A 15,213-nucleotide genomic window follows, 5' to 3' on the forward strand; every position below is an offset into this window, starting at 1 on the left:
GTTCAGTCTGTTTCTCTCTCCACAGATGCTGCCTGACCTGCTGAGTATTTCCAGCATTTTCTGGTTTTTTTTCAAGATTTCCAGCAACCGCAGTAAGAGGCCGAGGCCGGCAGGGACAGAGAGAGAGAGACACACACACAGACACAGACAGGGACAGAGAAAGACACACACAGACAGACAGTGACAGAGACACACACTGACAGGGAGAGAGAGAGACACACACACACACATACAGACAGAGAGAGACACACTGACGGACAGAGAGAAAGACACAGACGAGGACAAACACAGATAGGGACAGAGAAGAGACACAAAAACAGGGACAGAGACACACACAGACACGGAGAGAGAGAGAGGGAGAGAAGGGGACAGACAGGGACAAGCAATGGTCACTTGATAGCTATTAGAAACAGGGGCCTAGGCCGAATCCTTCCTTCCTCCTCCATCCACCCCCCACCCAAGGAACTGAGGCCAATGAGTGCACCAGATGCTGTGATCAGCTTATGCAGTTCAGGCATCCGACCAGGGACCTGCTGGCCTGTGTGGCTTTAGTATACAGACCCAGCAATCCTCAACACAGAAATCCAACAAGAAATTACATTTCACATTCACCTGATCAAGTGGGCGTGTGGGGACAGGGATGGCAAATTCACCCCAACCAATTAAAAAAAAAATAATATTCTGACAAAGGCTCTCCTGTTATCCAGATTGCAATTTTCAGCAAGGTTTAGAATCGTTTCTGCACCTGCTGTACACAGTGCTTGGCCAGAGGAGAAAGGGGAAACGGCCTACCTTGCTGATCCGGATCGGCGTTCCTGGAAACGAGGGCGCTGACCGCTGGGAAGGTGATGCTGGACATGGCAGCCACGGCTCCTGCTGCCCACATCATCCTGCAAGATCAACCCGCCAACATATCAATGGTGGACACTGGGTCTCCCGGCCGTGTTCTATAGTTCAAACGCCCCGCAGCTCAGTGAACCGGCAACATCGCGGACATTATAAAATGCGGATGCACCATTGGAATAAGGAAGCTGGCTTCAGTAGTGTAAGCGCGGGGAGTCAGTTTGCACTGAGCAATTATCACACAGAATCACAGAAACCCCAGTGTGCAGATAGAGGCCATTTCGGCCCATCGAGCCTGCACCGACACATATCCCACCCGATCCCCGCAACCCCTACACCGACACATATCCCACCCGATCCCCGCAACCCCTACACCAACACATATCCCACCCTATCCCCGTAACCCCACGTATTTAATCCCCCTAACACTAAGGGTCAATTTATCATAGCCAATCAACCTAACCCGCACATCTTTGGACTGTGGGAGGAAACCGGAGCACCCGGAGGAAACCCACGCAAACATGGGGAGAATGTGCAAAATCCACACAGACAGTCGCCCGAGGCCGGATTCGAACCCGGGTCCCTGGCGCTGTGAGGCAACAGTGCTAACCACTAATGCACTAGCAGAGCTCAGTGCCACCATATCTGACTGAAAAGTGAAATGGGAAAGCTGCAGACAAAGGACATCTACGTACTTCTATATATATATATGTATATTGTATGACTAAGAGTGGGAAATAGGCAGTGTAAAAGCGCCTATTGGAACTCTAGCAGCCAACATTAAAACACCAGACTGCGTGCTTACAAAAAGCTTGCTTAAAAATCGGTTCCATCTCCTGCTTGTTTCCAGCTCTGACGAAGGGTCATCGACCGGAAACGTTAACTCTGTTTGTCTCTTCACAAATGCTGCCTGGTCTGCTGAGGGTCTCCAGCATTTTCTGTTTTTATTTGTGTGTGCTTACAAATCTGCCACGCATCACTGGCTACCACGGACAGCTTCACACATTCTTTAAAAAAAAACTATTTTGATGGAAATCACAGTTAAAAAAACACTGCCCCATTCGTTTAAAGGGATTTGCAAGCTTCGCCGCTCTCGCTGTTGGAAACATCACTCCTAATTTCCCCAATGCTGGCTGCCCTGCACGCAGGAAGGGGATATAATTTAGGCGCACTCATCTGTCCTAGTTACGCAGTGTTCAGCTAGCCGTGCTTCATCACACTAATTCCGTACAGACAGCTGGGACTGCACCAGAGACTGCAGGCCCGGCTGAGTTTTGAACCAGTCAGCCGTGACTTGAGCTGTACCGAATAACACCTTGAGGCTTTTAGTTGCCATGGCAGTTTTGCTCAGTTATGTTCTTTGACCTCAGGGGGGAGAGAGTTAGGAGCAGGTGGCTCTGGCAGTGCGGAGAAGTCAGATGTGAAATGAGATGAAAGAGAGAGGTTGGTCTGTCTGGGGAGGAAAGGGTACTCTGCACTTTAAACAGGCTGGAGGCTAGTTAGCTTGTTGCTGAGCTTAAAGTGTATGTTTTGGTGTCCTTTCTTCTTAGAAGGAGCCGAGATGGAGAAGAGCTCAATCCGAGTGTGAAATACTTTCTTTTTAATGGGCCATGGCGAGGGAAGGAAGAAATAAAAGGGACGGTACTACTGGAGAACTAGTGGCAAATAAACATCTTTAATGGTGCCTTCATAAACTGAAACCTAGGGGCCTTAAATACAAGACAGTCACTAATAAATCCAATCGGGAATTCAGGAGAAACTTCTTCACCCAGAGAGTGGTGAGAATGTGGAACTCGCTACCACAGGGAGTGGTTGAGGCGAATAGTATAGATACATTTAAGAGGAAGCTGGATAAACACACGAGGGAGAAAGGAATAGAAGGATATGTTGATGGGGGGGAGATGAAGAGGGGTGGGAGGAGGCTGGTGTGGAGCAGAAACACCGGCATAGATCACAGTTTGGGTACTCTCAATCCCGGGGCGTCCTGAAAGGAGTGATATAAATGCAAGTCTTTCTTTCTATCAGCTTCAAGTGGGCATGGACCAATAGCACAAAACTGACACTAATTAAGCAAAATCTCTAAATGAAAACATGTCCTCCCAACATAGGAATTACTGGATGAAAAAAGAACATCGGGTTTGCCTTCTACCATCCCGGTAGTTGCCTGATACAATAATGGAGTTGTTCACTAATCATTGCCATCAATCTCCTGCAGCTTAATGTTGCAGTTATAGGTGCTCTTCTCAGGTTGAGGGCAGTGTGGAGGGAGCTTTACTCTGCATCTAACAAGAACTTGTATTTATGTAGCACCGTTAACAGGAGCATTATCAAACAAAATGTAATACCGAACCACTCAAGGAGACAGTGGGACAGATAACCGAAAGCTTGGTCAAAGGTTTTAAGGAGCATCTTAAAGGAGAAGTGTAGAGAGGCGGAGAGGTTTAGGGAGGGAATTCCAGAGCTTAGGGCCCAGGCAGCTGAAGGCACGGCCACCAATGGTGGAGTGATGGAAATCGGGGGATGCTCGAGGCCAGAATTGGAGGAGCGCAGAGATCTGAGAGAGTTGTAGGGCTGGAGGAGGTTACAGAGATTGGGAGGGGCTAGTTTGGCAGCAGCTAGGCTGCTTCTACAGTGCTGTATCAGATCTGGGAGTACTTGGTGCTGCCACTGGGCGAGAGAAATGGACACGAGCTCTGTCCCCAGCACCAACATACTGCATTTGTTGAGCATAAAATAGACCAAGAAAAAAAAAACCTCTCAGAAGTTTGTGTCTCTTTTGCTTTTGTTTATTCTTCATTTTATTTCAATGTAGTCTACTTCTGGGCTGACAGCTGCTCTCACCGACAGTCTGGACCACAACATTGCAACACGGCGAAGTTTATTTGATATTATTAATGACTCACTGGTGCAGGCTTCAATTGAGAAATCGCAATCAATTGCCAGGAAACCACGTGCCCAGTAATGTTGTAACCTGGCTTGGTCTGGCAGTAGCTGGGCCCTGGGCTGCTCCGACTTTACCGTTTCCTTTCTAGGTTTGGTTTCTGCTCCTCGCCAAGAAGATTTTTGCCATTTTATCGGTCAGTCGACATATTTTGTGCCTCTGAAATGCTGCTTATTTTTTTATTTTATTTAAATGAGCTTTGTGCCACCGTTTGCCTCTTTGATGAAGCACTAGTCGCCCTATGGTACCTCTCCCAAGAGACCATTCTTCACACGCTACCCCAGCCTCTCAGCATTGGTCGACCATTCAACTTCGGGGGGGGGGGCATCAAAGCCCAAACCCTCACCCGATGTCCCCACACCCTCGCACTTTCCAACAGGGGTCACACTAAATACCATTCAGGAGCAGGAACCCAGCCTGACTCTCCCCTCCTGAACACAGGGTCGCTGAAGCCTAATTCTCATTCCTCTTCAGCGGTCCCAGGCAAGGTCAGCTAACTTAGCACAGAGCTGGCATTGAACCTGGGAGCTGCCTGGTCTGTATGGCTTAGCTGCTCACTCCTTGGACCATCGGTTGAGCACTACTCATTATTTTCAGCAGTGTACTGCCACTGCTCAAAGCCAAAAACCCTCGCTCTCTCTAGGCGAATACCCGTATATATTTCAGATAAAGAATCATACAGCACAGAAGGAGCCCATTGCGCCTGTGCCAACTCTTTGAAAGAGCTGTCCAATTAGTCCCACTCCCCCTGCTCGTTCCCCATAAGCCTTGCAATCTCCTCTGCACCCTCTCCGTACAGCTTTCTATAATTTATATCAACATACCAGAAAGGCCTCCCTCATCTCCATGGAAATGCTAAACTAGTAAAACTGGTAATGACTTGCACCTGCAGGGCCCCACTTACAAACTACCGGGTTATAAACAGCATACTGGCAGCTGCCTGGAGTGAGCAACGCTTCAGGCAAAGTACACAAACTTACCAGGGCTGAGACCCAAAGCCGTACCAAGCTAGCTGGAGAATTTGGAAGCCGAGGCCCAGGAGGATAGTGTTCTTATGACCTATGGACCGCATCAGGATCCCAAGCACCACAGTCTGCACACCAAATAAAATGAACATTTGATCAGTGAAAGAAAAAAAAACTACAAATGTTGAAAAAAATGCAGTCGGCATCATAGAATCATAGAAATTTACGGCACAGGAGGCCATTTGGCCCATCATGTCTGTGTCGGCTGAAAGGGAGCTCTCCAGCCCATTCCCACTTTCCAGCTCTTGGTCCGTAGCCCTGTCGGTTCCGGCACTTCAAGTGCATATCCAAGTACTTTTTAAATGTGATGAGGGTTTCTGCCTTGACCACCCTTTCAGGCAGTGAGTTCCAGACCCCCACCACCCTCTGGGTGAAAAAAGTTCTCAACTCCCCTCTAATCCTTCTACCAATTACTTCAAATATACACCCTCTGCTAAGGGGGAAAGGTCCTTCCTATCCACTCTATTTAGGCCCCTCATACAGGAAACGTTGTGCTATCCGGCACCAACGGGATGAGCTGTTGCCGTTCCCTCAAAACTGCCGGACACACCAAAGATACGGAAGCTTTTGAGCTCCTTATGTCAACAAACCCTCAACAGCTTCTGAACAGTCCAAGCGTCTCTGTAGCTTAGCAACAGCTTCAGCAGACCTTGCAGAGCTTGACTGTTGAGGAAAAAAGCAACGAGAAGAAAAAAACTGAACGAAAACGGCTCCTGATTTTTGCCGGTGGCTCAAGCATTCCGGACAGTTAGCCTCCGGATAACACAAAGTTTCCTGTAATTGTGTATAAAATTAAGTCTCTCCTCGACTCCAAAGAAAACAACCCCAGCCTATCCAATCTTTCCTCATAGCTAAAATTCCCCAGTCCTGGCAAAATCCTCGTAAATCTCCTCTGTACTCTCTCTACTGCAATCACATCTTTCCTCATCAGCGCGCAATCCTCATTTCCTCCGACTCATATTCTGTCATTCACTGACAGACTTAACTGTTCACACAGCTGTCTCACTGTAAACGTATTGCACTTAAAATGTTCCTACTTTTAGTAGCGAGCACTTACTTGAGCTAAAATGGAAAGGATTCCCACAACTGCAATAAAGGCAGCTACAGTTTCTGAGGAAAATCCAATTACCTAGCGAACACAAAAACACAGAATAAATAGAAGGGTCAGGGCTTTTTAAAAATATATACACATACATCTTACAAAGTATTTACAGCACAGAAACAGGCCATTCGGCCCAACTGTTCCGTGCCGGTGTTTAGGCTCCACACGAGCCTCCTCCCACCCTATCAGCATATCCTTCTATTCCTTTCTCCCTCTTGTGCTTATCCAGCTTCCCCTTAAATGCATCTTTTGCTTTTTGCCCCAAATACTCCTTGCGGTAGCGAGTTCCACACTCTAACCACATCTTATGCCGAATAACATTGCAGGAGGTCACTCTGCAAATCAGGACGCCTTTCAGTAAGAGAATGAAATGCTCAGATCAGCAGAGGCCGAGCCGGCAGGAGTTACAGAGCCCAATAGCGCGAGGGAGCCTGTATACATCAGTCTAGATGTATTTGCTAATCCGAGTCCAGACCATCAAGCACTCCAGCCTACTTGGGAGGAGGTGGAGTGGTCACACAGGGGACTTCATTTCCCTAATTTTTATTAATAAAATGTTTAAAGTTAATTGATTTCTCTCCCCCCCCCCCCCCCCCCCCCCCCCGTTTCCTCCTAGTCTCTCCACACACAGGCACAGGCACTTTTTCCAACAGGGGCCACTGGATAGCGAGCAGGAACGGATAGGGTTATTTTCCCTTCCCGAGCCCAGAGACACCAATTGTCACAACCTTACTGCTTTCCACCGAGATCAGTGAACTCTGCACACAACGGGCATCAAACTCGAGACCTTCTGGGTCGCGTGACGCAGTGCATACTTCCACACGGAGCCATCACGGGAGTGCTGATTATTTTAAAATAACACAGCACTCTCGGGAAAAGAAAAGAACTTGCACTTATAGAACACCGTTCACATGGTCAGGTCATCCCAAATTGCTTCACAGGCGAGTTACTATGTCGGCAAATGTTGCAGCCGATTTGCGCTCAGCAAGGATCCAAAACAGTGAGCTGAATGACCAGTTAATTTGTTTCTGGTTGAGGAAGGAATGTAGGCCAGAACTGGCAGAGCGGCCTGCTATTCTTCATCAGTGCCACAGGCTCTTTTATGTCCACCTGAACAGGCAGACGGGCTCTCGTCAGAAAGACGTCATCTCCGCCAATGCAGCTCTCACTCCCTCAGTCCTGCACTGAAATGTCAGCCTGGCTTGCGTGTGTGCAGATCCCCGAGTGGGGGCTTGAACCCACAACCTTCTGACTCGGAGGCGAGGAGTGTTGCCCACTGAGCCAAGCCGACACAAAAGGAGGCAAAACAAAGACAACCCGCTGTCAGACTGACAGGAGACTGGGCACACTAACAGCAGCGATAACAAGTAGAGCAGACACACTGCACAGGGAATCCCAGTCAATGTTCACACTAATTTTTTTTTGGGCACGGTCCCTTTAAATTTGCTGCGTGGCCATGCATGCGCGGTATCTTCCAGCGGCAGCAGCTGGTAAGCGGCCTGCATGGGTCCTCCCGATTGGTGTGCGACATGGGGAACATTGATCCCAGTATGCCTGAGCTCCACCGTTAATGGAGCAATAGATAATTCTACAGAACATCGAGAGCATTGATTTGGACAGATTTCAGGAACACTCATTTAGAATTCACTGTATCCAACTCTCTAATTTCATGTTCTTGTATTCTAAAACGGGTGGTTTTACTTTTCTGGTCCTAAAACGATTCCCAAGTTAACAAACTGACAGCAATTCAGACTCTCTCAAAGTATTGAAGACATATTGATCTATATATTAAAAAAAATCTTGTGACTGGAGCCTTGTAGGTTGGCTCCAACCATGACACCCCAAACCAGACTGTTGGGGAGCGGGGGGGGGGGGGGGGGGGTAGCTTCAACCTGTGTAAAGCTGCCTCAATGGCTCCCATACAGTTTTGTTAATCCTCCACCCGAGGCATTTTACCCACTCTGCCCAGTCTCCACTCCCTCCCCCCAGGTGACTCAGCTCCGCTTCCTCCCATCCACAGTGCTCCAGCTGCAGTCCCCATGGTGACCTGCCCAAGCTGTTCCAGCCGTTGCGCTCTACCCCCGCTCCCCAATACCGCAGCCAAAATCCTGCACCCCAAAACCTTGCCCTCCCGCACCCCATTCCGAGACCAGTGGGTCAACAGCCTCTGGCCCGAAAACAAACTCTCTCGCACTTAAATAGTAACTTTTAATGTAGCAAAACATTGCGATGCGAGTCATGGAGGGCCGATTAGATCAGGAGCAGGAGCTGGGAGAAGAGTTAAGGGAGCTGGCCAAAGGTGCGGTGGAAGAGACATTTTAGTGTCCTTGTACTGATGGGACTGGGATTATTATATACAGCTTTCCAGGCTTATGATAACTTGGTTTAAATGAGTTCAATTGTACATCCTACCTGTGGACTACTTGAAGGCAAGACAACAAAAATAGATCCATTATCACCCAGGAACACTCATACCTAAAGCACTTAAAATCGCGCCGGCCGCTCTGGGAAACAGCAGCCAATATTCGTGCAGCTGGTATCGACCCATTATCCAGATGGACGGAATCGCAGGACGTGTGCAACATGAAGAACCAACACCTCATCACTGACCCAACAGCAGAGGTCCCTGGCTTCAACCTCCCTTGAAGACAGTGGACGGCGCTCAACCCAATCTGCACAGGGCACGGATGATGCGGCCACCTACTGCACAAGTGGAAGATGAGGGACGACCCGAAGTGAGACCGTGGCCACGAGTCCCAGACCGTGGAACACATCACATCAACCTGCCCACTGAGATCTGTGGCGGGAAGCACCTCATTTCTCCACTCGGCATCGCAGGAGGCCGCCGAATGGATAGCCAAACTAGACATCCCATTATAAGCTTTTCCCATCATAAGAACATAAAAAATAGGAGCAGGAATAGGCCGCTTGGCCCCTCGAGCCGGCTCCGCCATTCAATAAGATCATGGCTGATCTTGGGCTCAAAGCCACTTCCCTGCCCGCTCCCCATAACCCTTCACTCCCTTATCTTGCAAAAATCTGTCTATCTCCACTTTAAATGTATTTAATGACCCAGCCTCCACAGCTCTCTGAGGCAGAGAATTCCACAAATTTATGACCGAGAGAAGAAGTTCCTCCTCATCTCAGTTCTAAAAGGGCGACCCTTTATTCTGAGACTGTGCCCCAGAGTTCTAGATTTCCCCACGAGGGGAAACATCCTCTCTGCATCTACCCTGTCGAGCCCCCTCAGTATCTTGTATGTTTCGATAAGATCCACCTCTCATTCTTCTAAATTCCAATGAGTATAGGCCCAACCTGCTCAACCTTTCCTCATAAGGCAAACCCCTCATCTCTGGAATTAACCGAGTGAATCGTCTCTGAACTGCCTCCAATGCAAGTATATCCTTGTCATAGGAAACAACAATTCTGACCTAACCCGTGCATATATAGACTAGCTAAATTCCTGTGGAAAGGGGCCTCTGGGCATGTTACCTCATAGCCGAGGTCTACTGCAGGTAAGCAGATTCAATGGACGAAACACTGACTGCGCATTAGCTTTGGAACACAAGGTGTGTGCGCTAACGCACTACACCACTGAGACTCGGGATGCAGCTTCGCCTTCCTGTTCCTGTGTGCAGTGTTTCTGATTCCAACCACATCATCTGTGGATGGGGGGCAGTGAGAGCAGCTCAGTTACATTTCCCAGAGAAGGGGGAAAAACAGGAGCAACAGCTACCTCGGGCAACACTGGTGTGCAATCAGCCTGGGAGCACGGCACCCACCTACACACTCAGCGAGAAGGGGATGGAGAAAGTAACATATGAGAGAGAGCGAGCACAGCAATCTATTGTCATTAAACCATTAGTTTCAGTAATAAAGCAGATTTTAAGCTTCACAGGGCCACCGTACCTGTCGGAGATAAAGAAAGAAGCTGGAATACTGGCCTGCTTCAGGCAGGTACGAGAGAAACACTGTAATACAGATCAGCAGAACCGTCGAGTCCTGACCCACTTTCTTCAGCGACTGAAACAAAATGGAGGCAGAGAAAGACAACTTGATGAAACAGACAAACTGAGCCAAGTCCCTTCAAAAGGCACTGTGTGTGACTATTTAACACCGTTTTTAAATCACAGAAGGGGAGCGTTACAGATCTCAATTTCACTCCAAAAAAAATCAGCAGCTTGTATACACAATTTTTCCCAAGTGAAAATTTATATTTTTAAAAACACTTGATAATGCTTTAGTGGTGCCTACAGTAAGCACACAGGATGCATTATTACCACCCACAGACACATGTTCTAGCGTCACCTCTTCTTGGAGTGTGTCAAGAGGTTCAAGGCTGCCAAACAAGCTCGATGTCAAAAAAAACTTGCATTTCTATAGCGCCTTTCACCACCTCAGGACATCCCAAAGCGCTTTACAGCCAAGTGTAGTCACCGTTGTAATGCAGGGAATGCGGCAGCCAATTTTGTGTACGGCAAGCTCGACAAACAGCAATGTAATAATGACCAGCTCATCTGGTTTTTTTGTTGTTTTTTTTATAAAGTGACGTTGGTTGAGACATAAATATTGGCTGGACACCGGGGAGAGCTCCCGTGCTCTTCTTCGAAATAGTGGCCGTGGGATCTTTTACATCCACCTGAGAGGGGCAGAAAGGGCCTCAGTTTAACGTCTCATCCGAAAGACGGCACCTCCGACAGTGCAGCACCTCCCTCAGCACTGCACTGGGAGTCTCAGCCTAGACTTTTGTGCTCAAGTCTCTAGAGTGGGACTTGAACCCACAACCTTCTGACTCAGAGTCGAGAGAGAGAGAGAGAGAGCTACCCACTGAGCCACAGCTGACTGACTGGCAGATGCACTGGCCAGATTGGGGCTGAGCTAAGCAGACCATACAGGGCCAAGGTTTAATCCCCAGTCTGTCTAATTAGCTAGACGTGCTACAACGGCCAGGGCATCCCTGGGCTGGGGAGGGGATTCCTGCCAGAAAATGCTATACAGTCAGCTATGCTGGAAAGTGACTTCCAGGGAAGAGAGCATCAGATTTGGCTGTGATCTCAGGCTCCAAGGCCAAATAGCACGCTGACACTCACTGTTGAGGCTTAGTTAAGAACAACCACTTGAGTTAGATCCAGGAGGGCAGTCATCACATGAAAGCGCAGCCCAGCACAAGATGCAGTCTTCAGCAGAGGAGGGAGTGAAAACAAAGTTGGGGCAGGGGGAAGGGGAGATGAAAGCTTTTGATTAACACCTTAAAGTAGAAAAACATCCCAAGGCATTTCAAGGGTGGCTGTTTGGACACTGGCCTTCAGTGACTGAGGCCATGGTCAAGGGTAGACTTTCAGCCTTTTGAAGGTGGGGGAAAAAAATATGGGATGTTTAGACAATAAAATTTCAGGCTAATGTGGCAACATAGGAGGCTGCAATGAGGCCATGGAGGGATTTGTGAATGAAGACAGGGATTTTGAAATCAATGCAGTGGGGCAGGGAGCCAGTGGTATTATAGGTTTGCACAGCGTAGCATTGGATAGGAAGGAGGCAGACGATGGAAGTCTGAAATTATAATTAGAGGGCTACTGAAAGCAGGAAATGGGATAGAACACATTGGATGGGCCGGTGAATGAGTTCAGTTACTTACTGCAAAAGGGTCTGCTTGCTCCCATGAAATGGGCGCACCCCAGGAAGCAGGCCTCATCTTTTCCGGTAACGATTCTGGCACCGCCACGAGAATGAAACAGATATCCAGAAAGGCAATGGCAGTGGCCAGGACTACCACGAGGTTATCTCCATATGCCCTGGACAAGTATGCTCCAATGGCCGGGCTGGTCACAAGACTAGCTGCAAACGTTGCAGATACCTGCGTTTGAAAGAAGAAAAAGTTCTTGACCACTTTCCATCTCTGAAGACTTTCTTTAAACTTTTTTTTATTTGGGTAAATTTTGGGCTCATTCAGACTTTCCATTTCAGGCAGGAGGTGCCAGTTTCAAATACTCCCAGGGCAGGTACAGCCCGGGTTAGATACAGAGTAAAGCTCCCTCTACACTGCCCCATCAAACACTCCCAGGGCAGGTACAGCCCGGGTTAGATACAGAGTAAAGCTCCCTCTACACTGCCCCATCAAACACTCCCAGGGCAGGTACAGCACGGGTTAGATACAGAGTAAAGCTCCCTCTACACTGTCCCATCAAACACTCCCAGGGCAGGTACAGCACGGGTTAGATACAGAGTAAAGCTCCCTCTACACTGTCCCATCAAACACTCCCAGGGCAGGTACAGCACGGGTTAGATACAGAGTAAAGCTCCCTCTACACTGTCCCATCAAACACTCCCAGGGCAGGTACAGCACGGGTTAGATACAGAGTAAAGCTCCCTCTACACTGTCCCATCAAACACTCCCAGGGCAGGTACAGCACGGGTTAGATACAGAGTAAAGCTCCCTCTACACTGTCCCATCAAACACTCCCAGGGCAGGTACAGCACGGGTTAGATACAGAGTAAAGCTCACTCTACACTGTCCCATCAAACACTCCCAGGGCAGGTACAGCACAGGTTAGATACAGAGTAAAGCTCCCTCTGCAATGCTCTAACATACCTCAACCCCAATTGCTGAAGAGCAGCCTCTACTGCACTGGCCCTATTGGAGATTGCTCTAGCTCATTTGACAAAGGACTCTTACAGCCAGAGAGGAAAGTCTCTTCTCTCATCAGCCTGTGCTTAATTTGAACCGGGGTCCCAGAGGCAAACGGTCAGTGTATAACAAACACTCATCGAAACATATAAAATTCTTACAGGGCTTAAAAGGTAAATGCTGGGAGGATAGTTCCCCTGGCTGGGGAGTCTAGAACCAAGGGGTCATAGTCAAGGGATAAGGGGTCGGCCATTCATAACGGAGATGAGGAGAAATTCAGAGGGTTGTGAATCTTTGGAATTCTCTACCCGAGGGCTGTGGATGCTCAGTCGTTGAGTATATTCAAGGCAGAAATCGATAGATTTTTGGACACTGAGGGAATCAAGGGATATGGGGATCGGGCAGGAAAGTGGAGTTGAGGTTGAGAATCAGCCATGAACTTATTGAAAGAAAAAAAGTTTCAAAGTCAATTAGCAGCAATGTTCCACAAACAGCAGTGAGATTCATGACCAGCTGATCTGTCATTTGGGTGCTGCTGGTTGATGGAGAAATGTTGGCCGGGACCCTGGGAGAACAACCCTGCTCTTTAAGTAATGCCACGGGATTGTTGACACCAACTTGAGAGGAGACCTTGGCTCAACGTCCCATCCGAGAATGCAATTCTCCTCCAGTGCTGCTTTGCAGAGTTGGCCTAGATTATGTGCTCAAGACCTATTGTGGGAATTCAGTTATGAAGAGAGGTTGGAAAAGTTCAGACTGTTCTCCTTGGTACAGAGAAGGTTAAGAGGTGACCTAAGAGAGGTTTTCAAGATGGTGAGAGGTTTGGATAAGAGTAGAGAAAAAAACTATTCCCGCTTGTAAGTGGGTCAATAACCAGAGGTCATAGATTCAAAATCATTGGGAAAAGATCCAGAGAGGAGATGGAGAATTTTTTCCACTCTCAATTGTCGGGATCTGGAATGCTCTAACTGAAAAGGTGGTGGAAGCAGATTCCATCTAATTTTAAAAGGGAGTTGGACGGGTTCTGGAGGATGAGGAACTGACAGGGTTACGGACAAAAAGCACGACTGCTCTTTCAAAGAGCCAGCACAAGCACGACGGGCCGAATGGCCTCCTTCTGTGCTTCAATGAACCCAAAACCTTCAGACTTAGAACAGTAGTGGGCAGAAAGATTGTCCTCGTACAATGGTACACGTGATGCACATTGCCTCACAAGGTGTGGTTGAATCTCCAGTAATAATGATTAGCTAAGGACCCTTGGTGGTTAAGACCCTGAACAAGCCCGCACAGTGGAATCAGAGAGGTCCTTCTCTTTAGCTGTGGTTTTGTGACTTACAAGCCCATAAGCTGTGCTCCTCTCGTGCTCCTGAGTTATATCTGCTACGTAGGCAAAGATCACTGAAAACGTGACGGCAAATACTCCAGACATGGAAATAACTGCAAAGTACCACCTGCGGAGGAAAGCACAAATAGGAACAGCCAATTTACAGATTGTTGGAACCTCAAGCAGCAACCAAGAGTAAACGAGCAGCTGGCTACTTAAACAATGAATGATACCCAGATCAGCACGCTCGGCTGTAAATGTGCAGTTACAAGCAACACCGCAAACGGAATAACTTTAGCTCGGAGTGTGCTAGAGATCATTTGAGGCTGGGTTGTGGCTTCTAATTGCTGCCCAGTGACCCCTACCGAGAACGTCTGGGCTTTAGGTGGGGGACAGAGTTGGGTAAGCTCCCGCCCCACCCCCAACTAGCCAAACAGCCTTCTGACACTCACTGCCCATGCTCATACTCGAAGAATGGGCACTTTGGGGGGGGGGGGCTGGAGTATTCAAAGGCGGACACCAGTGTACCCATACCAGCACCCACCAGTGTACCCATACCCAGCACCCACCAGTGTACCCACACCCAGCACAAGTCACGACCTTTAGGAGGAGCGGAGAACATTGGAATAAAAGGGGAGGGGAGAACAGTGAAACAGTAGGGGGGAAAAAAACTCATTACATGGAAGAGTTTCTAATGTATCCTGTCCCCTTATCAAGGATCCATCCCAGGCCCAACTATTCATCGTGTCCCTCACTACTTTCTTTCTCCAGAAAGGTATTAATTGATTCAAGCCCCCTTGTACCGCAGGCTTCAATGCCTCCTCAGAACAAGTTTCATCCGACATCCCTTCTGACTCTTATCCTCCTCATTGTTCACGCGTTTCCCTTGGTGTTTGAACCCTTCACCAGAGACAGAGATCAACTTTACCTGGCTCAACTAGTCAATGCCCTTCACAATTTTGAAAACTTCAATTAGGTCAACTCAAAGTCTCCTCTTTTCCGCAGAAAGTGAGTTAAATGCCCTCAGCCTTCCCTCAATTTAAAACCAATGATTTTGCGGTAAGTGGCTAACCAGTGAACCGCGGCTCTGGTGGAAGGCGAGATCAGGAACTCGCGACGTAAAAGCCTGAATCTCACCACTCGGTGATGCAACATACAAAGGGGTTTAATTGTCAACCGGAACAGCTTGAAGTGCAGGATAAACTTTCACAATACACTTTATAATTTTATTTTTTAATTCTTGAAATCGGCAAAGAGATCGCCAAACTTAACGGTCACGTTATGGCTCAAAAATCCGCTAACATGTCTCAACAGATAGATACTTTTTTGTTTTTGCTCTGTTAAGGAATGTAA

At 48.2% G+C, this 15,213-nt stretch overlaps 1 protein-coding gene across 2 annotated transcripts in view; it reads right to left on the bottom strand.

The window, feature by feature from the left end:
- Positions 1 to 15,213, bottom strand: part of LOC147108001 (solute carrier family 71 member 1-like) — a 67,700-nt gene that overhangs the window by 12,055 nt on the left and 40,432 nt on the right. The window contains exons 5-10 of one of the 2 annotated variants that reach the window (XM_086004395.1): positions 13,873 to 13,987; positions 11,547 to 11,765; positions 9,821 to 9,934; positions 5,867 to 5,938; positions 4,765 to 4,877; positions 793 to 890 (exon numbers count right to left, since the gene is read on the bottom strand). In XM_086004395.1, coding sequence (XP_085860521.1) covers positions 793 to 890; positions 4,765 to 4,877; positions 5,867 to 5,938; positions 9,821 to 9,934; positions 11,547 to 11,765; positions 13,873 to 13,987 — 731 coding nt within the window. The remainder of the gene's footprint in view (positions 1 to 792; positions 891 to 4,764; positions 4,878 to 5,866; positions 5,939 to 9,820; positions 9,935 to 11,546; positions 11,766 to 13,872; positions 13,988 to 15,213) is intronic. The other variant, XM_086004396.1, reaches the window with a different exon arrangement.

The sequence above is a fragment of the Somniosus microcephalus genome, chromosome 13, assembly GCF_052327205.1.
Source record: "Somniosus microcephalus isolate GS21.2 chromosome 13, FLI_Smic_1.0, whole genome shotgun sequence".
In the NCBI taxonomy this organism is placed as follows: domain Eukaryota; kingdom Metazoa; phylum Chordata; class Chondrichthyes; order Squaliformes; family Somniosidae; genus Somniosus; species Somniosus microcephalus.